General features: G+C 30.3%; 1 protein-coding gene across 2 annotated transcripts; it reads right to left on the bottom strand.

Annotated features, from left to right (window-relative positions):
- Positions 1-803: 803 nt before the first annotated feature.
- Positions 804-25,461, bottom strand: LOC129976126 (uncharacterized). Of its 2 annotated transcripts, XM_056089526.1 has the most exons (8): positions 25,341-25,461; positions 19,285-19,488; positions 17,609-17,800; positions 12,095-12,283; positions 8,846-9,040; positions 4,747-4,932; positions 2,926-3,111; positions 804-1,297 (listed from the first exon to the last, which is right to left on the bottom strand). In XM_056089526.1, the coding sequence occupies exons 1-8, from the start codon at positions 25,374-25,376 to the stop codon at positions 1,277-1,279; spliced, it is 1,209 nt and encodes a 402-aa protein (XP_055945501.1). In that variant the 5' UTR covers positions 25,377-25,461; the 3' UTR covers positions 804-1,276. The 2 variants fall into 2 exon arrangements, with proteins under 2 accessions (XP_055945501.1, XP_055945502.1); XM_056089527.1 differs by lacking the exon at positions 4,747-4,932.
- Between the last annotated feature and the right edge of the window lie 244 nt (positions 25,462-25,705).

Here is a 25,705-nt window from a genome sequence, read left to right as displayed (position 1 = left end):
TAGCTCTTAGCATTATCAGAAGAAATGTTACGCGCATGTCGGTGCATTGCATCTTTCAATTCCGCCAAATTGTTTAGATCATAAAGAATGCTTTTGTGATAATACACAATAACATGCTTTGCAACACGTTTCAGAAACGATTCAATACATTTTTAACCGATGTCTTCATGTCCTATTTTGCTTAACAATATTGCATACAGCGTCATTTCCCCCTGATGGTGAGTTTTTGAACTTTATTATTATTTATTTATTATTTTTGAACCAAAAGAAATCACCATGATCATTTGAAAGTGGAACTTTAATTATAACCACCCTGTATATTTAGAGGTTTAAAAATTAACTACTGAGCCACAATAATTGCGGACAGTACTTTTATTTGTAATTTTATATTTTACTCACCATAATGGATGGTGGTTAAAAGCCTTTGATAATATAAAAATTAGTTGAGCAATATTTATTAATATCTTGATTTAAAACAAAGTGCGAGATTCCGGAGACGGATTTTTAAAATTTTAAAATATCCGTGAGTAGTAGGTTCTTGGAACAAAAACTAAACACTTTTATGCATCTAAAGTTTTCCTGCTTTATTTCATTATTAGATTACTTTTTAGCTTGATAGTTGCTCTCGGTTCGTTAAATTATAAAAAAAAAATAAAATAAAGAAAATAAAAAAAGAAAAAATAAGCAAAAACAAGTCACCAAAAAATGAGAAGTTATGTATTTTATACAAACAAATTATTTTATTACAAAATATAAAAAATTTCAACAAAAATGAAAAATACTAAGCAATATAATTTCACTTCCACAAATGTACATAGCACAATTAAAAGCAACGAATAATTCAACTTCTGTGCACATTTTATCAATGTATATATACACACACATACAGTGACATTTATATTGCTCAAATAAAAAGCTTGATTAACAATTGTCAAAAACATTACATTTCATTTAGCTTAAAAATATAAATTCAATAAGCATAAAAACTTTTTTTTGTTCCATTTTAGAACAAGTCGAGTTAAAAAGGTAAAAAGCAAATATCTACATGGTATATTGCATAAACAAACTTGGAGTTCTTGAATCTTCGTTCTTCTAAACTATTTAACATCGAAGGAAAACTCGAAAATAATTCAAATAGTTGTGCATAAATAAATCAGGATGAGAAAGCAGTACAAAACGGTGCTGGACTTTATCAAGATAATTGTGCACAAATAATCAGGGCAAGTGCAAAAATGGTGCTGGAAGCTCTTACACTTGGCATTCAAATATGCCATTGTCAATAGTCATCAAAAGTTTCCTAAAAAAGAAACAAGAGAGGTTATAGTTAAATAGTTTACACATAATTTTAATTACTTAATTATATGCATTATTGACAGGAATCTTAACCATGTCCAGATATTGAAGACATCATCAAGACGGACATATTTTAGAGAGTATCAAGGCACATCAGCAAGGAGAAGTCAGTTTCCCGAAATCATGTTTGACACATACCATTCAGTGTTAGTTGACTAATCTCAGTGACCAGAGGCTTTAGTATTGCCAATCTGATGTGAAATATGATTGTATTGGCGAAATATATCTTAATTTTTAAAAAATCGTTTAAACAGTACATGTTTGGTTTAGTTTAGTTATATTAACGTCCCGTTGTAAAGCAACACTAGGGCTATTTTGGGACTGACCTCGTAATTTTGAACCGCGGTCAGATGACGAGGACGACACCTGAGCTGGCACCCCCCTCTCCACGCCATACTACAGCGCACCAGCGGGAGGACGTTTGGTATGACGGATTTAACGTGCAACAGACCCCCTTACAAGACGGTTCTTCGGTGGAATCGGGTCTTGAACCTGAAACCCTACGGTCCACAAGCCGAGACCTTACCACCGCGACCATAGTACAAGTTTAGAGTCATTGTTTGGAGCTTCTAATCCATTGCAATTCGAAGCTGTTTAAAGCCAATTTTAATTTCTAGTTTTCGAAATAACACGTATTGTTTGAATACCTTAAATTAAATAATCTATCATTTTTGAGCAATTTTTCCTATTCCATGTCGCATAGTGCATGTATAGTATATAATATATATAGTATAATTATCTATAAACATTAGATTTGAAAAAAAAATCAAGCGAAGAGACAATTTTAATAAGAAAATTATTTAAACTACAAGTTTGCAAAATTATACTTTTTTTCTTTCTCGAATACATAGTATACAGAAAATACGTCAATAGTCAAAACATTCGAACTTGAGATTGAGGAATCTCCTGGTTTTAGACCTCTCCGTGTTAGAAAAATACATTTTTGGAAAATTTCTGTCTGTCTGTCTTTATGACAAAGATAATTCAAATACTTTTTGAGCTACATAGTTGAAATTTGGTATGACATTTGCACTAAATTTGAGGATTTCTGGCAAATTTTGAATACAAACTATTCGGAGGAAATTCGTCCTTATGGTGGTTCGAATATAAGTTGAGACGGTGCACCAATTTAACATCTATAGCGTAGATCTGAAATTCTGAGCCAAATCTAACCACGGGGTGACTGTATCTGTACTTTCAGAACACTTGTAAATGCGAAAATTAAATAACTTGAATTTATCAAATTTAGTAAGGGAATTTGCGACTAAGTCCAGTTTTGTGTCAAACTACTGTTTTTATCGGTTGAGAAAAACATGTCTAAAACTCAAATTCATTTTTCGTATATTATTACCGCATGCCAAGAATTTATCGTCAAATAACTTACCAAGAATGACAACAGATTCAGTAAATTCGCGCCAAAGAATATTACATAACTATTGAGCTCCAGCGTTCCACATATAAGAAGTTATATTTCATGATAAGTTTATTACAAAGTTTGCGAGAATAATCCAACTGATTTAAACAGAAAATTTTCAAATATTATAATAAGAAAATGTCGATAAAAATACTTACCATTTTAAAACCTATGCATGAAATTAAAATTCCAAGGGGAACGAAAGACATTAGAGGTATAGAGAAACGCCATCCTGCACCGCAACCAAAATATGTTGCAGCGATGGAGCCGTACATTGATATCATGGGCCCCCATACTTTTAGACATATACTGTAAAATTCTGGATTTCGAAGGCATAAGTAAAGCTGAAAAGTATAAAATGTTGTGGTTTAATTCTCTTAATGGCAGTGAAATGCTTAGAAAAACTTCAAAAATAAATACTATAAAGCTCTTCATTTAAAAAAAAATATGAAGAATGTTAGCATAGATACTATCTTTTGCTATAAAAAAAATGGCTTAGGAATATACACATTTTGAAACAAATTTCTATACAGCGCTTCGTCATATTCAGATGGTCTTAGTTACAAACTGTATGAAATTCTGGAATTGTACCTAAAGCAGAATTTAGAATTTGTGAATTGGCAGATTGTTTTAGGGATTTTTCTCTGAAATGAAATTCAAATTATGATTCAGGTTGAAATGCAATACTTTTTCTTTTGAATTAATTTATCACAATTAGTTTTCGTATCCAGTTGCAAATTTTTTTGAATTATGACTCGACATAGAAATTTAAATTCAACCGTTAATCTTTAAAAAAATCGATAAAATTTAATTTAAAAAAAGACGCGAGGTTATGGAGATAGGAGAATATGAAATACGCAATTCTAGTCCATAATATTTCAAAAGAATATTGTTTGTAAAACAGTGGATACAACTGTTAAAAAAATAGGTGCATGGTGATTGGTGGATAATTCACAAGACTTGAGCTCGTCCAACATTGAAGTAAGATTCACCAAATTTTGCTACTGTATGTGAAGATAAGCCATCTTTAAATTGGAATATTTCTGCACTAAAATATTTGAATTTCTCCAGTTTACAAATAAAGTTTGTACGAACATAGTACGCAATTTGGGTATTAAATTAATCACACTTAACGAAAAAGAAAAGAAAGTTCGCAAAGACAACCAGGTGTCTCAGGCTCTCGCTGTAGTTTCATTGAATGGGGGTTTAATACAATTTAATTAGAGGTATTCCTGTAGTTTGTTCATATATTTACATAGAATATACCTACGAGTTATCTTAGATGAAAAATAATGCTATTCGTGGATGCTCAGTAATTCAGAAACTCAAAGAATTCTTATGCCATGTCTGAGCAATCATTAAGAACCATATATATATATATATATATGTATATATATATATATATATATATATATAATCTTCCCCAAATTATGGATCGGTTTGAAAGAATTCACCATAAGACTATCTATTCACGTGAATGAGAGACCATTAAGTCAGAAATAAGACAATTTAGATACTATTTTGCATGCATTCTAGGCATTCAAATTTCAGAGGTGTACTCCGTTTTGTAGCCAATTGACCAGTATGGAAGACATGAAAATTACAGATCTGTACCCCATATTGAATTCATTTGGCTAATAAGGAAGGCATGCACATTTTAGGCCTGTACTCCATTTTGGATCCTGTTGGATCATGTTTCGTTAATAGGGAAGATATATAAATTGCAGATCTTGTTCCTTTCTTGATCCAACTGACTAGCAGGGAAGACATGCAAATTGGAGATCTGTACCACATTTGGATCCAGTCTATTAGATCCAATAGATCAATAATTACATACTCAGTTTGAGCCTTCATAATATGATATACAAAGCATGCCATATAGTGCAAGTGATTCATCGGTAAAATCTAATGAAGTTATCAATCTTTGTTTAATTTTCAAGTTCCACTAAATTTATTCCATGATTGGTAGAAATACTCACATTTAAGTGCGATTTCCAGAATAGGAACTGACCAGTACCAACCAAAACCAGGAACAAATGAAACATCTCATATGGATTTAACAAAAAAATGGTCAGGAAACCAGCCGGAATAAAGAAAACTGCACCAATTATCATGGCAACGACACAAGAGAACTTGTATTCATCCATGCGATAATGTTCCTGCAACTGTTAAAAAATCATTGAAGAAAAATTCAAAATGAATTATTGTATTAAATAGCAGAAAACATACTCCTTTGTATAATTCTCGCAGAACGAATAAATGCATGCCTGTATTTTGGTGCTATACCGAACAGCTTATGGATACGAATCCTTCTAATTCGGCACAAAACTTTTTGAAGGTTCTGAATGTACACACCGGAAAGATTCTTACAATTTTAATAAATTAAGAAGTAAAATAAATTTTTACGTTTTTCCTTGACAGTTTCCAAGAATTTGTGGGCAAATCATTTTTATGAGCTTAATATCAAAATTTAAGAAATAATTTCTAAATATGCCACCTTAAATATTTCATCTAATTTTTACAAAAATTAATATATTTTTATACTCAGTTTTCTACAATATTTTTTATTGAAGCAATTAAATTCAAACACGCTTTAATTGCATTGTACCAATTAAATATCAGAATCAACTGTGCATTTCGAACAAAGAAAAAGAAAATTAAGTTACAGTAGCACATCAGCTTTTAATTTGGTTGCATCAACATACTATACATAATATAAAATATACAATACAATATACAAAATACAATTAAATAAAATTTCTCTAATTATCAAAAAGTTGGAATATCAGATTCCTCTTATTCGTAAAATTGAAATGGAACTTGGCAAGTTTGCTCGTGGGACAAAATAACGTTGACTTTCATAAGAAAATAGTTTTAATACAATAAATAATATAAATATTTATATAAAATATAATATAATAAATATTTATATAAAATATAATATAATAAATATTTATATAAAATATAATATAATAAATATTTATATAAAATATAATATAATAAATATTTATATAAAATATAATATAATAAATATTTATATAAAATATAATATAATAAATATTTATATAAAATATAATATAATAAATATTTATATAAAATATAATATAATAAATATTTATATAAAATATAATATAATAAATATTTATATAAAATAATAAAATAAATATTTATATAAAATATAATAAAATAAATATTTATATAAAATATAATAAAATAAATATTTATATAAAATATAATAAAATAAATATTTATATAAAATATAATAAATAAAATAAATATTTATATAAAATATATACAGTGGCTCCCAAAAGTATTCGTACACCAACAAGAATCAATTAAAAACCTCATTATTTACCATTATATATTCTTATTTTTACATGAAAATTTTTTCATAGCATATTTTTACAGTTCTTAATAAAGCAGTGAAGAATAAATTTTAATTACGATGCAAATTATTTTTTAAAAAATGACAATAAATAAAATTGCACAAAAATAGGACACAAAAGTGATCATACACTTTAAAAAAACATCACTAAATATGAAATTTTCTAAATTTTTATAAATGTTTAATATTTAGTAGGATATCCTTTATTCTTTATAACAGCTTTTAAACGTCTGGGCATAGATTTAACTAAACGGTCGGTTACTTCTGCACCCATCTTGTTCCATTCTTCGATCATTACTGCTTTCAGTTGAATTTTCGATTTAATGTCGTGACTTCTTATTCGCACCTCTAATTCTTTCCAAATATGTTCTATAGGGTTTAAATCCGGTGATTGAGCTGGTGTTTTAAGGGTTTGAGGGCAATGATAGAGGCAAAAAAGACGAACATTCATGGCCGTGTGCTTAGGATCGTTGTCTTGATGATACACAAAGTTGTTTAAAATGCCCAATTTTTGTGCTGACACTTTTAAATTATTATTGAGAATATTTATATAACCTCTATGATCCATTATACCATCAATGAATACTAAATTGCCTACTCCAGCCGCTGGCATACACCCCCTAACCATGACACCGCCACTGCCATGTTTTATTGTTCCAACTAAATTCTTGGGATTAAGTTTTTTTTTTCTCCCCAATACAATGATTCTCCCATCCGACACAAAGATGTTAAACTTACTTTCATCTGCAAATAAGACATCAATTCCAATAGCTCTCTGGCTGATTTATCATAGATTTGGCAAATTTAAGCCTAGCAATTCTGTTCTTCTGATTTGCAAAGAATTTTCTTCGTGCAGAGCGGCCATGTATACCAGCATTCCGAAGAATTCTACGAATAGTTTCACAGGAAATAGAAGTTCCATTTGATTCATTACATTGTGAAGTAAACTTTATTGCACTCAGACGTGGATTTTTTAGAAATTTACTCACACTATCTCTTTGACTTCTAGCTGACAGAATTTTAGGGCGACCATTACGAGGCTTGTTTGCAATCCTTTTTCCCTCTTTGTAACGTTTTAATATGCTTTGCGCCGTTGAATGAGGTAGATTAGTTATAGTTGCAATGCCTAATTGATTTTCCAGCTTTAAAATGAAATAATTTTTGTACGTCTAAACTCGTTTCTTTACGAATGCGCGTCATATCTAAGAATAAAGTCAATAGAATAAATAATTGTGATATTAAATACTGAAATCAAACGATTTTAGTATATTTTCAATTAGAAGAAAAATAAGCCGCAAAAGATATTTTTTATGATGAATTTAAATAAATAATGTTTGGATGTACGAAGACTTGTGTTCTAATTGTGACATTTTTTATTTATTTATTTTTTAGAACAATACTACTTGATTTTTCATAAAAATATTTGTTCAGTTTTATTAAGAACTATTTAAAGACGCTAATTAAAAAAAAACCAACTAATAAAATGCTTTATTAAGAAATATAGAACACAATTTCTGCAAATTTCTTTAGTGTACGAACACTTTTGGGAGCCACTGTAAATAAATATTTACAAATAAAGAGTTCGGAAAGAGTTTCCTTAAATTATCGTTTGCGTTTTTTCCGAAATAATTTTGAGTTGATTAAATCAAATGGCACAAGCGAAAATTAATAATTAATAATGTTGCCATTTATGCATATTATATAGTTTCGATTTGATACGATTTTGAAGGTTTCTATTCAAAATGAACAAAATATGTTTGAAGATTCTAAAATAAATAAGTTTAAATAGCTGTTTCAATTTGTTGTCAAACTTTACAGAAGCCAGTGATAAAGATATACACAAAGTATAATTAAAATTAAATACAATAGATAATCCTGGTGATCAGTCTTATCCCAAAGATAGTTATTATAAAAATAAGATGGCTAAGTGTTTTGAGTTTAACACTAGAACTACCGATGTTAAATATATACTTAGTTTTACCACACCCCTCAAATTGATAGGTTTTCGATCATAGCTTTCATCGTAACTTTTGGCTTAGTTAATGTAAATAAAAGAATATAATTTGATTAAATAACAATTTAATCTTCATATTTCATCTGATATAATTAATTAACTATTAAGAAGCAAGAAAAACAGTTTGTGTTTGCATTTGTAGGATATCACATTTGATATTGAATGACCTAACTATGAAGTACATGCTACCTTAGATGAACACCTGCCATAAACATTTGTTGCATGCATTACAGGTATAAATCGCTGTATTTTTTGTTGTACAACCGAATTTAGAATTGAATAAAATCGAATGAAATGGGTGAAAAGTCGTTGTTGCTGGTAAGCCGCTGAAAAGTTGCCCTCGTTCCAAAGTTATCACAAGATAAACCTTATTTTTTTGGTTAATGGATATTTCCAATTCTTATTCTTATTCAACTGAAATTGATTCAACAAGTATAACTTTAAGAAAAGGTACATTTCTACCTCCTCAAAATATAACTGAAAAACTAGCAGAAAAAGACAGCTTAATGAAATGGAGTACACGCTCGAATTCAGTGTTGCTCGAGCATGCAATATAAAAATCCTGAGTTAATTTCAGAAAATAAAGACAATCATAAATTTTGTAGCAGATAAAAAATTTACCAAGCAGAGATGAATAAAAATAATGACAGTATTCCTTGATTATACGAGATGTACTCACGCATTCGAGTGAACAGTAAATGACACCGAGGCCACCAATGCTCATACAAAAAAACAGAACAGACCAAAAATATGGGTAATTGTTTACTGACGCGTAATTAGTCAATACTGCACAGCTTCCCGCAATCAAGCAGCCACCCGTCAGAATTTCAATCCATTTAAGCAGAAACGTGTTGGGTTCCTCTTCACATTCTTTCTGAAAATGAAATTAAAATACATCTTTTCTTTTTAATTCTACTGAAATATTAGCACAAAAATAAGCAAACAGTTCCAGACAGCCATGTTTCCAATTTGATACAATTATATTAACGTTTAGTTTTGAAGTTACATGAAAATATTTAGATTGGCATTTGAAAACATCAGAATATGGCACCTGAATCAACTCCCACCCCTTCCTCTTGATCTCCAACTGACCTTTCGATCAAATGATGTCTTACGCATGAATTTTATCCGTGTGTAAAAATTCTTACACCAGGTAAACATGTTTGTTGCAACAGCTAGTTTAGTTATTATAAAATCCCGCTTTGAAACCAAATGAAAGTTACTTTGGAACAGACTTCATCGTTTTGAATCTTGTTTAGAAGAAAATACCGCACGAGTCCACTCCCTTCACCAAAGTTTCACATGAAAGAGCCTGTTACTGTTGATGGATTAAACACGTATCGGGTCCATATCACGGCGATTCTCAAAGGAATTAAGGTTTGAACCCAAATATACCAGTTACAAAGATGGGACCTGCCGCAGACCAAACTGTCATCAAAGTATGGCTATATTATCCCTTAAATGGGGAGGTGAAGTCTACGAGACCGCATTTCATTTACACTCAAATTAAATTTTCCAATGAATGTATTAGTATGAAAATCTGCCAATATATTTTGCAGATATTTTTCTTGATATATAGATATGTTTAAGAAATTTTTCAAAATATATTATCATTGAAAAAAGTAAATGCGTTGGAACAAACGTTTTCTTCTCAAATTACATGTTACAATAAATAATATTCTTGAAAAACCATATATATTTTTTTTTACTTTTCAAATCATTTATTTTTACAGTATATGAAGGTATATAGAATGCAATATAATCTAAAATTAAACAATTACATGAAAAATAAAAAAATGACAATAGGTAAAATTGTTCTTTTTATCGGCTTGTGTGACTTTCAAAGCACGGTTTTCTCGGGCATTTTTAAACATAGGTTAAGAACTGGTATAAAATTTAAGCTATAAATTATGTATATATATCTCTTGGTATATATTTTATAAATTTTTCAAAATACATTATCACTAGAAAAATTGATTATGTTTGAACATACCTATCAAAATCAGTTCAATACGAACTTTCATCGAAAAACTCTTCTGTACAATTATCCTTATAACTAAAATCCCTTTCTGCTTCATTTAGAAGTGTCTGGAGCACTGCCTCATGATAGGATCAGTAAATTGGATATTTCTGGGTCCAAGTTTTAGCGCCATCTGCTAAGCATTGTTTATCACTGGGACACTAACAGGGAGGTGCGGTCTTAGAGACCACGCTCGAAGAAATAACTGAATTATTTTAAAAAGCATTCGCTGAAATCGGTTAAAAAATTGCACCTGTATTGAAAGTCACAAAACAGGAAGCTACAGGGTCAATCCCTTCAATTGAGCTAAAAATAGAACAGGAGTGACAGCCAATCCATCACTACCGGTCTCACAGATCCCACGCCCCCAGTTAAGGGTTAAATGAATTCTATTTTTTATTTGATTTTTTATCAAGTCTAACCAGGTTTTATCAAGTGTCCTAATAGAACTTCTGAAACTATCAAAATAATTTGGCCCTTTCGCAAACAATGAAGCTGTAGAATTTCAATCCTTCATAATAAATATTGGATTTGAACATATTTTATAATTTTAAAAATCCTTCTTGCATATATACGCAGGGCGGTTATAATTAAACTTCCCCTAAATAGCATCTTACAACGCAAACCGGTTAACGGATTGCAATGAAATTTGGTATATGAACAATACACGCGATGCTCTCTCGGAATGTCGAAAAAATATTACTTCCAAAAAGTCCAGCATTTTCTGGAAAAACATTAAATTCAATACAATAAACTACCAAAACGGAATGCAGAAATAATTTTAATAATCCAGAACAAAAATTATGCGTAATAAAATGTAAAACCGGGAAAAGCTGTCGGTTCTAGGAAAAATATCGAGATTTGCATGCTTGCGAAGAAAAGGAAGCTTTATACAAAACAGGTTAGGGTATGAAACTTTTGCATACGTTGTCATGTTTTATGTGGATGTTTCCGGCTGTGACGATGACGGTATCACGTTTCGGCGGTGTTAAGACGTTGATTGACTTAAAGAACTTCATAACGCTTTGTGTGCGAAGCATAACAACTGATCAGTTGCGATCTGCTGTTAAACACACTCACTATCGACTTGAAATTTTGTAGATGAATAAGGGTGGTCACACGGAGCACCTTTCCCTACATCATCCTGGATACGATTAACAATTGCTCCAGTTGTGCAAATGCGTCCTAATTGGTTCTTGTTTCTGCAAACTGAACTACTTTTTTTTTTTTCAAATAGCGTACTGTTACTTTTACTTACCTTTACTTAATATGGTTCGATGACAAGGTATTCAGAAACTAATCAATAAATAATGTTTCGACACTCCGTTTTGGTCATTTATTGTACTTTTCCGGAACAGACGCCCTTTAGTGGACATTTTGGAACTAAATTTTTATTTTCGAAATTTCGTGAGCGCATCTGTATAGTCTATGCACCAAATATCGTTGCAATCCATCCACCCATTCGCATTGTATGATGCTGTTTATAGGGGAAGTTGAATTATAACCACCCTGAATAAATTTATTTCGGGTATCGCGGAAATAGTTCTAACGATTTGGATCAAAATTTTATATTTACATAAAGTTTTGCTTTTTAAGTTTATCTATATAGGTCTTTCCTGAAAAATTGCGATTGATTTTTAAATTTAAATGACCAGTTCATATGTAGGTGAGATTGAAAATTATCTGTAATTAGTATGCGATTCGTAACTAAATATTTTCTACAAATTCTAAATATTTTTTACAATTTTACAAAAAAAAAAAAAAAAATGCTGAGCAAAGGTTGGATTTTCATATATTACTTAACCGTAACAATTGGCAATATTGAGCAAGTAAGGAAAACTCAAATGAAAGAAAATTTTAAATGGAAGAAATGCAAATAAAATGTTTTTCACACATTTTAATACTTACTCTGAGGAAGCCAAAATAAGCAGTTTTAATTCCAGTTATAGCAGTTATGACAAATGGAAACCATTGCAACCATTTTTCCTTGTGATTTCGAAAATGCAACAAATAAATGGTTGCGCATGCGATTAGAGTTGGTTCAAACATCTTTTGAAAGCACTTCGAATAAATCCTCCTGCTGAAAGCTCGTTCCAACTGAAATAAAAAGAATAGTTTCAAAAAAAATTTTAATAAGATATTAAATAGCAATATTTTGCAAATAAAAAATATTGATTTGTAAGCCAAACCCTAAAAGCATTGGTTATTGAGAAAATCATTAGAAATAATTCTTCAAATTTCAATAACTTTTTTTATTTAAAAAAAATTCCTCTTTGCAAGCTGGAAGGAAAAGTTAGATTCCTTTACATATAAATTACTATCTGCAAACATAAATTGATGCAAGAAATAGCTAAAAACAGGTTAGGAGTGAAATACCTTTTCAGGCCCTAATTTCTAAGGCATTGCAGTTATCGGAAAATTGTCTTAATGAGGCGCTAATTTGGCTAATTGGATTTATTTTTTCTATCTTCAATATTAAGAAAGTTACAGCAAAATAAAAATTTCCTTCCTCTTGGAGTTAGATAGGCCACGACGAACTTATTTGAGGATTTTATACATTTCTAACAACGTATTCCAAGCCAGTTAAAATCCAGACAAAATTACTCTAGTTTTCCTGTTCACACGATAACCTGGGCAAAGCGTTATGTGCATATTATATATAACTTTTGAACGATGGATGGTTTTGTGTTCTAGATCGGTAAAGAATTGAAGACATTTCCCCGAAGTCTTGCCATGAGAACCATTGCAATAGGTAGTCTTTCTATAGGAATCTTCGTAAAAAAATCCAGATAACTTTTTTTTCTGAAAAATCGAATACAACCAAGCATCTCATTTCGATATTTTCATAAGGTGAGTTTCAATTTTCTTAGGGACACCAGTAAAAATGAAAATAAAAGCGTAAATAATAAATATTTGACATTTATTTCTGAAATAAGTTAGATAAATAACAAAAATAAATGTTCTAAGATAATTTAGATTAAACAAATAAAGATTAAACAAATAAATTTCAACTTTGAAATGACTAAAAAAAAGAGTAGCACAAATTTTGTGTTTCAAATTTTTAGGGACAGTGGAATTAAAAGCTTCAAAACTTCAAATTAAACTTTTTTACCGTTCAATATTAGCACCATTTTTTCTGATGACATATATTCTGTTTGGCATGGAATATATTAGGTTCTGAAGAAGTGTTGGATCCAGAGAATACCATTATTGCTTGTTGAAGCTGCATTTTCGAATGAAATTGGCGCCCTCCTTCATAAACTGTTCTTGCCAAAAGACCCCATAGATTTTCAATGGGGTTTAGATCGGGGCTTCTGGCTGGCCAATCCATAACTTTCACATTGTTATCTCTAAACCACTTTTTTGTTGATTTTGAGCTGTGGATAGATGCATTATCCTGTTGAAAAGTCCAATTTGGACCACATATTTCAGGTCTTGCATTAAGTAAATGTATTTGTAACATTTCTTGGTATCGATCAGAATCCATTCTTTTATTCACAAATGCCAGTTCGCATGTACCATTGAAGCTAAAAGTTCCCCAAATCATAACAGATCCACCGCCCATTTGCCTTTTGGAGAAAATCTCTGGTTCTTTTCTTAGATCATGCCAGTAATATCTCCAACCGTCTGGCCCATCTAGATTAAGCTTCTTCTCGTCGCTGAACATGACTTCTATCCACTCATCTTTGAAATGATGTGTTCCTTTGCCCAGGATAAACGTTGTAATTTGTGTTGTTTGGCAAGTGGTGGTTTGCAAGCCTTTTTCATGTTTTTATTTCTCTTGATTGACCTCCAAACAGTAGTGTAAGAACATCCCAGTTTCAATTCTTTTGTTACTTTTCGTATTGATGATTTTCCATTTACACATTTCTGAATAATTCTCTTGCGGGTACGTGAATCTAGCTTTGGCTTAGGTCCTCGCTTTTGAATGGCAGTTGATTTCCCATTTAACTGCTTCACATAATTTTCCACAGCACGTTTTAAACGTTTTATGAGGACTGCAATATTTCTCAAAGACTTTTTTTCGTTGTAATGAGCTTTTATTTGGCCTTTTTCAAGATCTCATAACCATTTACCTGTAGCCATATTTCTTCGGCAAAAAATTAAGTACTAACGTGGACGTTTTCAACATAAGCTTTTTAAGTTATTAAAACAACTGGTAGTAAATGAAAATGAGCAATAATAAAGATTTAACTTGAATTTGTATACCATCTCATCTAGCTGTCCCTAAAAATTTGAAACACAAATTTGGCATTTTTTTTCTATTTTCTTCTTTTATTAGCATTGATATTTATTTAATTATTTTAGATTATTTTATTATATTTAATTTTTCATGTTTTTCAAAGAAGTTTTTACAGATATTAGGTAAAAATTATTCCGATTTTATGTTTTCATATGGTGTCCCTAAAAATTTGAAACACACCTTAAAGTATATTGTCCAAAATATAAACGTATTTAATGATTAAAAATGGCGTGCCACCTAATAGACAGTACGATCTTTTTAAAGCTTTTTATCAACTTTCCCTCCAGATATCAATTTAGCATATCATTTTATTTATTTATTTTTTGCTATTGAGTCAGTTATCGGATATTCAACTATCCTACATTAGGATTGGTCCAGATTAAGCATTATCGGAATTCTATCGTCTAAGCAAATTGCACGCTTAATTACATTTATAATTTATTTTAAATAATTATAAATGCAATTAAGCGTATATTTTTTTAGTAAATGTTGAGCTGCACGAGAGCTATCCCCGCCTTGCCGTAGCATACAGGATAAACTAAATTATTGCCATCATAGTGATAGCCTTCTGTCGGAAACAATACTTGAATCATCCCCCCAAAATGAGTTCCAAAAATAGTGATGCGAAGTTTCCGATATGATGATTGGCTCTCGTTTTCATGGTAGTTAAAGTGACGTGATGTTTACTACCTCCATTCTAATGATGGGACATACCTTTTACAGGAAGGGATGTGGTATGGCCAGAGATGTTTATTAGAAACCAATAAGTATTAAAAAGATTTAATTGTTTTGATATTCGTTGCGATGATTATTATTTTTATAGTAAGTTTTTGAAATATTCTGTCACAGTTTTGTTTCGCAATCCATTTTTTTAGAAATTTAATATACGAAAAATGTAGAAAATGTACAAGATGCGATTTATTATTTTCATATATATTATATATATATATTTACTTATCTTAGACTTTATTATAAATATTATAACATCTCATATTCCATTTTCTACGAAATTAAATTTCCAGAAAGCACATCACTTAAAAATCAAGATTTTAGTGAAATTTATCAATTTATAATTAAATTCTGAAGATACTAAAATATTGGCAATGGGATAGCACACTATTGTGCAAAATTGATGAACTGTGCTAATCAATACCATATTTATAAACACAAAATTAACTTAACAAAAACTTGAACTAAATGCAATCATCGAATGCTTTTATCTAATTTTAAAAATAAATAATTGTAGGAAAGTCATTCCATTTGTAATAACTTTAATCATTATTCATTCGCTTATGCATGATTTTGCGCTCGCTATATTATACAATATTATATATATGATGCATATGTAGGATTTTTTTTCTAAAATATTATCTACAAAAATAACCAGTAACATTTATTCACATATATATAAATTCTTCTTCGTCGTCGTGATTTAAAAAAAAAATCTAATGTAAGGTGATGGACACATAAAGTGATTGCAAAGGAATATCTTCTAGCTTTTATCTGGTAAGGATAAAAGACGCTTCGAGGTATTTCCACGAATAATAGTGAGAAGGCGTTAAGTGTTTTTCTAGATAACGATGCTTTATTCTAAAAGTAAGATTAAAAATACTGGTAAAAAAATGCCGCAGAATTATATTCAAAAGATTTACTTACAGAAGTCAACAATAACACCGGTTTAAGCATTGGTTTTGAAGGTCAAATAACCGGTTATAAATTTTATTAGAAAATTCGTCCAAAATGTCATCTCCTTTTCACGTTTAATTTTACGATTTTTTTCTATTAAATACATGCTATTAATTTTACAACATTTATTTATATTTTTATTTGTTAAATTTGATACACATGTGTAGTCTAGCGATATTTATCACTGAAAATCATTTGAATTGGTGAGATATTTATTGCCTTTTAAGGTTTAGGATTCGAAAATCTGATGCTCATTCAAATTCGACGTATTTTACGAGTTTCTGCAAAGACTTACGTAGTAGCTGAATCAAAAATAGTTGTGAACTGAAAATTTAATAAAGGGCTTAAAATTTGAAGTTGCGAGTATCGTTTTATTAGATAGAAAGGATAAATGTGTAGATTGTTAATAGATAGCTTATACTTTGCTTTTTGGGGAGTTACTCCATTTCTGTTGATGTGTGCGTGTTACAACGGAAAGGGGGGGGCATAACTTCTGAGGGTAAAGACTCCTGAGCACCTGATTAATTTTACAACAGATTCTAATATACTAAAAACATATGAAATAAAGAATTATAAAGACAATAAAACCGTAAAAATCTAATCTAAATTTAGAAAACATGTTTGCGAAAAATGTACATTGGAGCTTCCTTGTATCTAAAAATTATGATTCGCTATAAATTACTTAAGCTTATTTTTTATATTGACGAAAATAATTATTTTTATTTAATTATCTTAAATTTATTATTTTCTTACAAAAAAAATGATATTTTTCTGTTCAGTCAGGAAAATAAAATTTAGAAACCCGTTATTTGACAGGTTGCTGCTCAAACAGTTATGTATAAATCTTGGTACATTGTAGTGATAAACAACGGTAACAACAACAACATTAAAAAAGGTTAGAATTCAAACTCCGAAGAGAAAAGTCAATCAACTTCTGTTTACTTCTTGTCTGTACGGCTCAGCTCTTACAGTTAGTTCCCTTTACATGGTATCGAATGTTCAAGAAGCTAAAAATCATTCGTCCTAATTGAGATATCACCAATATTCCATATTCCAGGACCTCCATTTGTTCCCAAAATGACCATGTTTGTCATCAAGCCAAGGTCATCATTGATCCTGCCTTCCTTCAGAATGCATTAGAATTAGAAATATTTGTAAAACTTCCTATGAAACTGCATATGAGATCTCTAATTAAGCAGAATTGGGTATCGTATTAGATTTCATAATTTTGACATTTACCCCCTTACTTTAAAAAATACTTTAACATGAATGTTTATTATCTCACTTATAAGCATAGTTACAGAAAAGGTTTAACAATGAATAACAGTTGCGAAAGTAAAGGCTGCATGATTTATATTTTGTATCTTACATATAAATTTGCTGCTGTGAAAAAGTATTCACGTTTATAACTGATTTAACTCATATAACAAAAGCGTAACTAAAATATAGAATACTGAAAACTAGATATTAATTGGGAGTATTATTCTACTTACATTATGCATGGAAGATACGGCGAAATAATAAGCAGATGCAGCAAGTCCAAGGCAGGGCATCCATAGTTTATCATTACGTTTCAATGCTTCGCTGAATGCATAAACACTCGTGATGTAAAAAACAGTTCCATTTGCCAGATTCCAAGCTGACCAGATCTGTTCCCTTTCAATAAGTGTTGATCTCCGGTAAAGCTGGAAATTTTAATTGATGGAAAAGAAAATCATGTATAGGAATTCTAAAGTTTTCAGGCAAATTTTAAGAATATGTAAAGCGTACACGCTCGTACACATAGATAGAAGAAATATAGAAATCAAAAAATCAGTCAAGTCTCCCGTCCAATCTTAATATAATGAAAAGCGCATCCACATATAAAAGTTTTGTGCATCATGGTAAGTGAAGAAACCTATTCTGGAATTTTGGAGCCTTTTGTTCAATTGATTGAAACGAAGATTCGGATACAAGCTAAATTTTACTAACAAACTATGTTATTTATCTAAATATTGGGGTTATATTATCGTATTTACATGCATATACTGATGCATGACCGACGACCCCTCGATAGATACAATTTAAAATCTGATATCAGCCTGACTTAAAATGATGAAAAAATATATCGCGTTTTGTTTATCATTTTAAGTTTGAAGTAATCACTTACACTCAGACAAGAATAAATTCGTTTAAAATTTGAAAATTCACAAGTTTGACATTAAGATTACATTCTAAATCTCACTCGTCTACAGTTTGTTTCAATATCCTGAATCTACCACTTTTCGATGATTCCATCTGACTGACGAGTGAGACGTGAAATGATGAGCGCCTTTCCAGAATCTCAAATTTCCCCCATTAGATACTTTTTGTTCCAATTTTTTTTTCCCACGTGTATGCGAGTTGTGTCGTTGCTGACTGCATTTTATTTTAAATCAGAATTGCGTATTGAAATGGCTAGTTCAAGTGGTAAAATAGCTTTCAGGCGTGGTACGAAGAAAATTTTGCTAATTATTTCATGCAATATATTTAAAAATAATAATATACTTGAGTAGAAAAATCATTAATATTTTTTTAAAATATCAAAATATTATAAATTTTAAAAATATTTATAACGTTTCATATTTACAACAATTCCTTAAATGAAAATAAAATGTTTTAAATAGAATAAACTCTCGATTTTCCATTGTTGTTAATCTTAAAATATTGTCAAAAAATTCAGTAACATAAGAAAAGAAGCATTTTAATAAAAAAATCATTTTGTAAAGAAGTAATTACCAGATTTTAAGAACAATTTTTCTTTTATTCTTCATAATTTAATATTTGTGCCCTTACATTAAATAAAAATTGCTCTGAAATATTTTACTGTGTATTAGTACCTTTTTTCTGCCAGTATTACTAATTATCTGTAATGTTTACGTCCCATAAATCCACGAGAAATCCGAGTTTACTTTATTGTAAAATATAAACATCCCCTCCTTTCATCATTACCTAGATATTTTTCCCAGATCGGCAGACATATCATTCCAAAACTGTTTCTCAGATTCAGAAATCTATATCTTGTAGATCCATCAAAAATTTAGAAATCGATTACTTTGGCGGTTACAACAATTTCTCTTCGTAAACAAGAAAGCAAAAAGAAGATATTCTTTTGTGTTCTAAATTATTGTTTCAAATAAAAAAAACTTACTTTTCGTATTCTGGTGAAGACCATGGAAATCCCTCCAATGGCAATCGCAGAAGACATAAGGGGCCAAATTCGAGAAGTGCTATGTTTGTATGTGTAAATGGCAAGAGCAATACCACCAGAAATTCCAATTCCAGCACATGCGGTTATTTTTAATGGATTCTCTATCTCTAGAATTGTAATTGAACGAGAGATCCCTTGCCCATGCTAGAAAAGGAAAACAAACAATGAAACTCGAGAGCTCTTTTTGAAGGCTTTGGCCGGACATGGCAATTTTTTTTTCAATAACGATGATATAAGTATAAATCTTTCAATTTGTGATTTCCTTTGTTTTACGATGGAAATCTGAGAAATTGTGTTTAACATTAGTCTTTTTTTTTAACATCAGTCTAAATTTTTCAGACATTATGATGCATAAGACTAGATATCCTTGGAGACTCATGCACATAGTAAATAAAATAGGTTTAAAACTATTAAAATATTACTACTTTAATATCTGTCATAAATGGATGGTTAAAAAATAATTTATCAAAGAAGTCATGAACATTGCGCCTAAAAAATCGATACTGTTTATTTTTTTTCAGCCTCCGCGATAAATATTAAAAAACGCAAATTATCACAAGTACGGCATTTGGCAACTCAAGAGTTGGCGATATTGATATCCGAAAATTGCCAAGTAAACCCGGAATGCAATCATACAATTCCATCATACAATCTCATGTTTGATGCAACTTTAAAACTGGAAGTTTAATTGTCGATCTTGGCATAATCTGAAACTCGCCCATTATCTTGGCATTCTTGACGTAATCTGAAAAATCTTCAAATAAAGACGGAAAGAGCTTGGTGATCTCGGGATAATATTAAATCCAGCCATGCTCTTGGCGTAATCATCTAAAAATAGATAATCCGTAAATGCAACCATCTTGACGAAATTAGGACATTTTATATGCAATGGAAATTTGCGATCTTGGAGTCTAAAAATCACCAAATAAACCTAGCTCCGTAAAAATAAATACGCGCTAGAAATTTAATAGAAATTAAATCGCCAATATTCCCGGCAAATCAATTGATTGATAAAGGCATTTTACTTCGTAAATTAAATGTTCAGGAAATCCCACGTTTTAATAAATCGGTATTTACTCCGATTTGTGATTATACAAATGTAATGGTAATGTTTTATTACTCAAAGTATACTGCTATATCAGTTTATTTACATATAAATAATCGCGCTTGCGAGCCCTATTTTGGCATTTCTTTAAGAATTTTCATTTTCAATCTTAACGTTATCTGATTTCTACTTTAAATACGTATATAAGCCTTTTAAGCATTTTTTTTGTTTTGTAATTGAATATTTTATTATATACGTTATCGTAATCTTTTCTCCAGTGTGATCTCTGACACTCGATAAATAGCCTAGAATATGCATTAAATATTTTGGATTTCGCCTCTTGAAGCTAATAAGTTGATATTGTTAAAAAGTTAAAAGATGTATAATTTTTCAAGAATAATTATTTAAAAATTCTCTTTTCCAAATTTTATAACACGTGGAAGAGTAATATAACTTATGGAAGGATTTTCAAAATATATCAAAATGTACAATTGGGTTTTGTTTTCTTCCCGCTTTTTTGTAATACTTCAGATCATTATGTCCGATTGTTTTTTTTAATAGAATACCACCTCCCTCCTCCATCCATTTTTTTTTGTCCCATAGCATCTTTGAGTTTTAGAAAATGAGCTCACTTCTATTGGGTTGGCAACTAAGTAATTGCGGATTTCACTCATAGATGGCTTCAGTTGAATTTTTAGGTTTGCAGACGTAGTACAAATGTAAAACACACTTTATTTGATAGTTGGCAATTCAGTTGTCAATCAGTAAAAAAAGTTTTTTGAACGGTTGCGTAGTTTTCGTTTGGCATTCGTTGAAATATTAAAAATTAAAAGGAACATTTTCGTCATGTTTTGCTTTTTTATTTCTGCAAAGGGAAAAACGCATCGCAAGCTCATAAAAAGTTATGTGCTGTTTATGGTGACGAAGCCTTAAAAGAACGGCAGTGTCCAAATTGGTTTGCCAAATTTCGTTCTGGTGATTTTTCACTCAAAGATGAAAAACGCTCTGGTCGTCCAGTTGAAGTTGATGACGACCTAATCAAAGAAATAATCGATTCGGATAGTCACAGTACAACACGTGAGATTGCAGAGAAGCTTCATGTATCACATGCATTGAAAATCACTTAAAACAACTTGGCTATGTTCAAAAACTCAATACATGGGTTCCTCACGAACTGAAAGAAACGCATTTAACGCAACGCATTAACAGCTGCGATTTGCTAAAGAAATGTAATGAAAATGATCCATTTTTAAAACGATTGATAACTGGCGATGAAAAATGGGTTGTTTACAACAATATCAAGCGGAAAAGATCGTGGAGCAGGCCAGGTGAACCAACTCAAACATCAAAAGCTGATATTCATCAAAAGCAGGTTTTGTTATCAGTTTGGTGGGATTACAAAGGAATTGTCTACTTTGAACTCTTACCACCCAACCGAACAATCAATTCTGATGTCTACATTGAACAACTAATGAAATTAAACAATGCAGTTAAAGAAAAGCGGCCCGAATTGACAAATCGAAAAGGTGTATTCCATCATGACAATGCAAGGCCACACACATCTTTGGTCACTCGGCAAAAATTATTGGAGCTTGGTTGGGATGTTTTGCCACATCCACCATATAGTCCTGACCTTACACCATCTGATTACTTTTTTTCGATCTTTACAAAACTCCTTGAATGGTAAAATTTTCAATGATGTCAAATCGTACCCGATTTAGTTTTTTGCTAATAAAAACTAGAAGTTTTATGAACGTGGGATTATGATGCTGCCTGAAAGATGGCAAAAGGTCATTGATCAAAATGGGCAATACATTACAGAATAAAGTTATTTAGTTCCATGAAAAAATTGTCTTTGATTTTCTAAAAAAAATCCGCAATTACTTAGTTGCCAAGTATATAGTTGTAATGAATATCTTCTCATCTATTTATCATATTTAGAACAATTTTATTTGACAAAAATTCGGACTTGTAGCAGTTGTATTATTCTATCGTCTTTTGAATAATAGATGACGATGCCTGATTAGGTACGCATTCCATAGTGCAATGCGATTGTTATTCAAATGAGATCAGATGTTGTTCTCCAAGAGGTGTGTGATCATTAATGTCTGGTCTTATCTTTCGTTTGTGTTTGTTTTGTGTGAAATGCGATCATTAAAGAAATGTTCCGGAAAACATACGTCCGCTTGAACGGATCGTATTGATCTTCATTACACCACAAACTTCCAATCTAACATCATAAATTTACAACAAAAATAAATCGAATATTTCTATAATACCGATTTCAACAATGCTTTTAAACTAGCTTGACTTCTTTAAATTCAGCTTTGCAAAAATCGTGAATCTCACACAAACGGATAGTAGAGATCATCGCTTCTAGATTTCCAAGTGATGTTACAATATTTTTAGAAATTTAAATTATTAGATATTAATCGTAATTTCGATATTTTTCCTCAATCACTTTAGAGAATGCAGTTGATCAAAATCCTTCGTAGATCGCTTCGCAGACCAAAATATTAACCTTCCAATTTATACTAACATTTCCAATTAATTTTTTCTCGATTACATCTCGATAAATCATTATTTATTTCTAACATTGCTTTTTGTTGATGAAACAATCAAAATTTTATTGTAACCTCAAATCATTCACTCCTTTATATTTTCTAATATCAAAATTATGATAGATAATTATTTCAATTTAATAATTCCAAAGCAGAATTTTCGCTTTTATTTTTATTAATAGTATTGTTAGATTAGTAATCTTTCTGTTAATTGTATATTCTAACAATTGTTACTTCTCGAATGGAACGGTTAATATAATCAAACTAGTAATAGAAGATTGACGGATCAAAATGAATCTTTATTGTGATGCATCGGAGTAGAAAGAATTTTTTCTTCATATGATTAGAAATGTTTGAAAAATTCAACTTCCATTGAATTATTTTTCCTCTATTTAGTATTTTTCTGAAAGCTTAATGCATTTTAGTATTATTCTAATCATTGGACTGAAATTTCGAAATTTTAGGCGATTTTTTTTTTACCTTATCGTTAACAAAAAATGTGCAACCCAGAGGACATTGGGTTGCACATTTCCAATGTTTATTTTAAAATAGTTTAAAATAAACATTGTATTGCCCTGATAAAAATACTTACACTTTGGAGCAAAGTTTAATAAGATTAATTTCCTGTTTTGAAGCTTCGCAGAATTTTTGGACAGAGTTAAGTCAGATAACGAATTATTCTTCCCGATTTAAATACTTCTCAATAATAGAGACGTTCGAACCGTGACACATTTAAACAGCAAACCAAAAGTGGCGAATTCGGTGACATCAAGTCATGAAACCGAGGATCTTAAATTCGATGCCGAAAAAAAAAGCCACCAGAGGATGCTACTATTTTACTTTCCAAACGCTCGGCATTTGGGATTAAAAAATATAAGAACACTGCTTTAGCGAACATTTAAAAGATAGAAAATTAAAGTTAAAATTAGTTCAGGTATTTAGATTGCGTACTTTATTTAACAGTCGGCTCCATCCATATAAAAGATTGTAAAGATCACAAAATCTGCAAAAGGGGTAGAGGGTACTTGGTTATAATAAACTCGAATACATTTTCGAAAACGATAAGCTTTCTTACATCAAAAATAAGAAACTAAACAGAATAACTAAGACAAGAACTAATCAAAAAGTCATACTGCTTCGAAAATTAAAACATGAAAGTAATCGTTCAAAATGCGCAATCTGGTTTCATGTTTTTAAGTTTTGAAATATAATGTTTTAAATCAATAAATACGCTTAATAGATGCCATTATATCAAAAACGCATTGGTTAGCATAATTAAAACATACTATATTCCATGACGATTGCATTTTAAAAGTCAAATATAATTTCACATTTCATCGCTTAGTTCTTAGTAAAAAAGTAATAGAAAACATAATGCATCCGTAGAAGATAAAGAAATATTGCAGACTTTATTGCTATTATAAATTAGCTGCTCCGTGTTCAGAAAAAACATTAAACAAATAATCAATTCAAAACAGAGTTTCGAAGTTCGCAGATATGTTCTTAAGGACTATTACATATAACTGTTTCTATAAATACAAGCTGTAAAGCAGGTTAAAGTTTTAATAATTGCCGAAATTACTCTAAATTACTTTATCTTTACTAGATCAGAGACACTTTGGAATAAAAAAAAAGTTCAACTTTAAAAATTGCAGTAAATTAAAAATAGGCAGTAGTTTTTGTACCTTGATATTGGGCAAAATCAGTATATATCCAGCCATTTGGATTTATTATTGCTGTTATTTTGTAATTAAATGAAATTAAAAATTAAATTAAAATTAAAATTAAAGAAATTTGAGAATTTCGTCTGTTTAGAAAATCTAGTTGATATTCAGCAATAATTTATATTACTTAATGGAACCAGAAAAAGTAAGTATATTATAATATTATATTGGAGATTTTAATAATGGCAATAGCGTTCGAAATTTGATCGAAACTGCCATTTATAAATCGAAACCATTTCCAATATAAAAAGAAATGCGATCAGTATTTTGGTAAACTGATTTCTAAATTATTAAGATGATATAAGGGAAAAAAATTAGCAATATTTAAACAGAGAATTTTTTTAGAAATGTAAAGAATCGGACAATAAAAAATATCTATGACTAAGATAATCAAATACAAATTTTTGAAAGAAACATTTTTTTCTTCATAAAACTGATCAATTACGGAGCTTGCTGCCTTCGATACAAGCAAAAAAAAAAAAAAAAAATATTCGACATGATTAAACCAGAGAAATGAATATTTTCCAATCAAAGTTTATACACAAATTTATCAGTAATTACTTTATTATAGCATAACCAATAGCAGAATTAATCACATTATAGTAAAATTAAATAACAACGCAAATGAAAACATCTAAAAAGTTTAATAAGAAATTTAATACTTACATTCTTCAAGTAATTAAGAGGTTTCGACCAAAACATTGCGAAAAAATGCTGATAAAATTATGAACTAGATATAATATGTATGGTAACTCTAAAAAAACTAGATGCGTATTTTGCATTGACTGACTATCAAATGAATTGACTGAAATAACTCCGATTATATCCACTGCCAGCAGCAGAATTTTGACTGTTGCCAACCTTATGATTTGTATTTGATTTTTCGCTAGTGAAGCTGGGTTCACACGAGGCCAACTACAGCTCGCAATGGTAGGTCACGCCTACTTCAAGAAAATCACGTGGTCACAATGGGACAATGGCAAATGATTGTCCCGATGAGACACCATTTGCTAAATTATTGTCCCGATGAG

Source organism: Argiope bruennichi, chromosome 7 (genome assembly GCF_947563725.1).
Source record: "Argiope bruennichi chromosome 7, qqArgBrue1.1, whole genome shotgun sequence".
Classification (NCBI taxonomy): Eukaryota; Metazoa; Arthropoda; class Arachnida; order Araneae; family Araneidae; genus Argiope; species Argiope bruennichi.
This window is presented reverse-complemented; position numbering and strand designations above follow the sequence as displayed.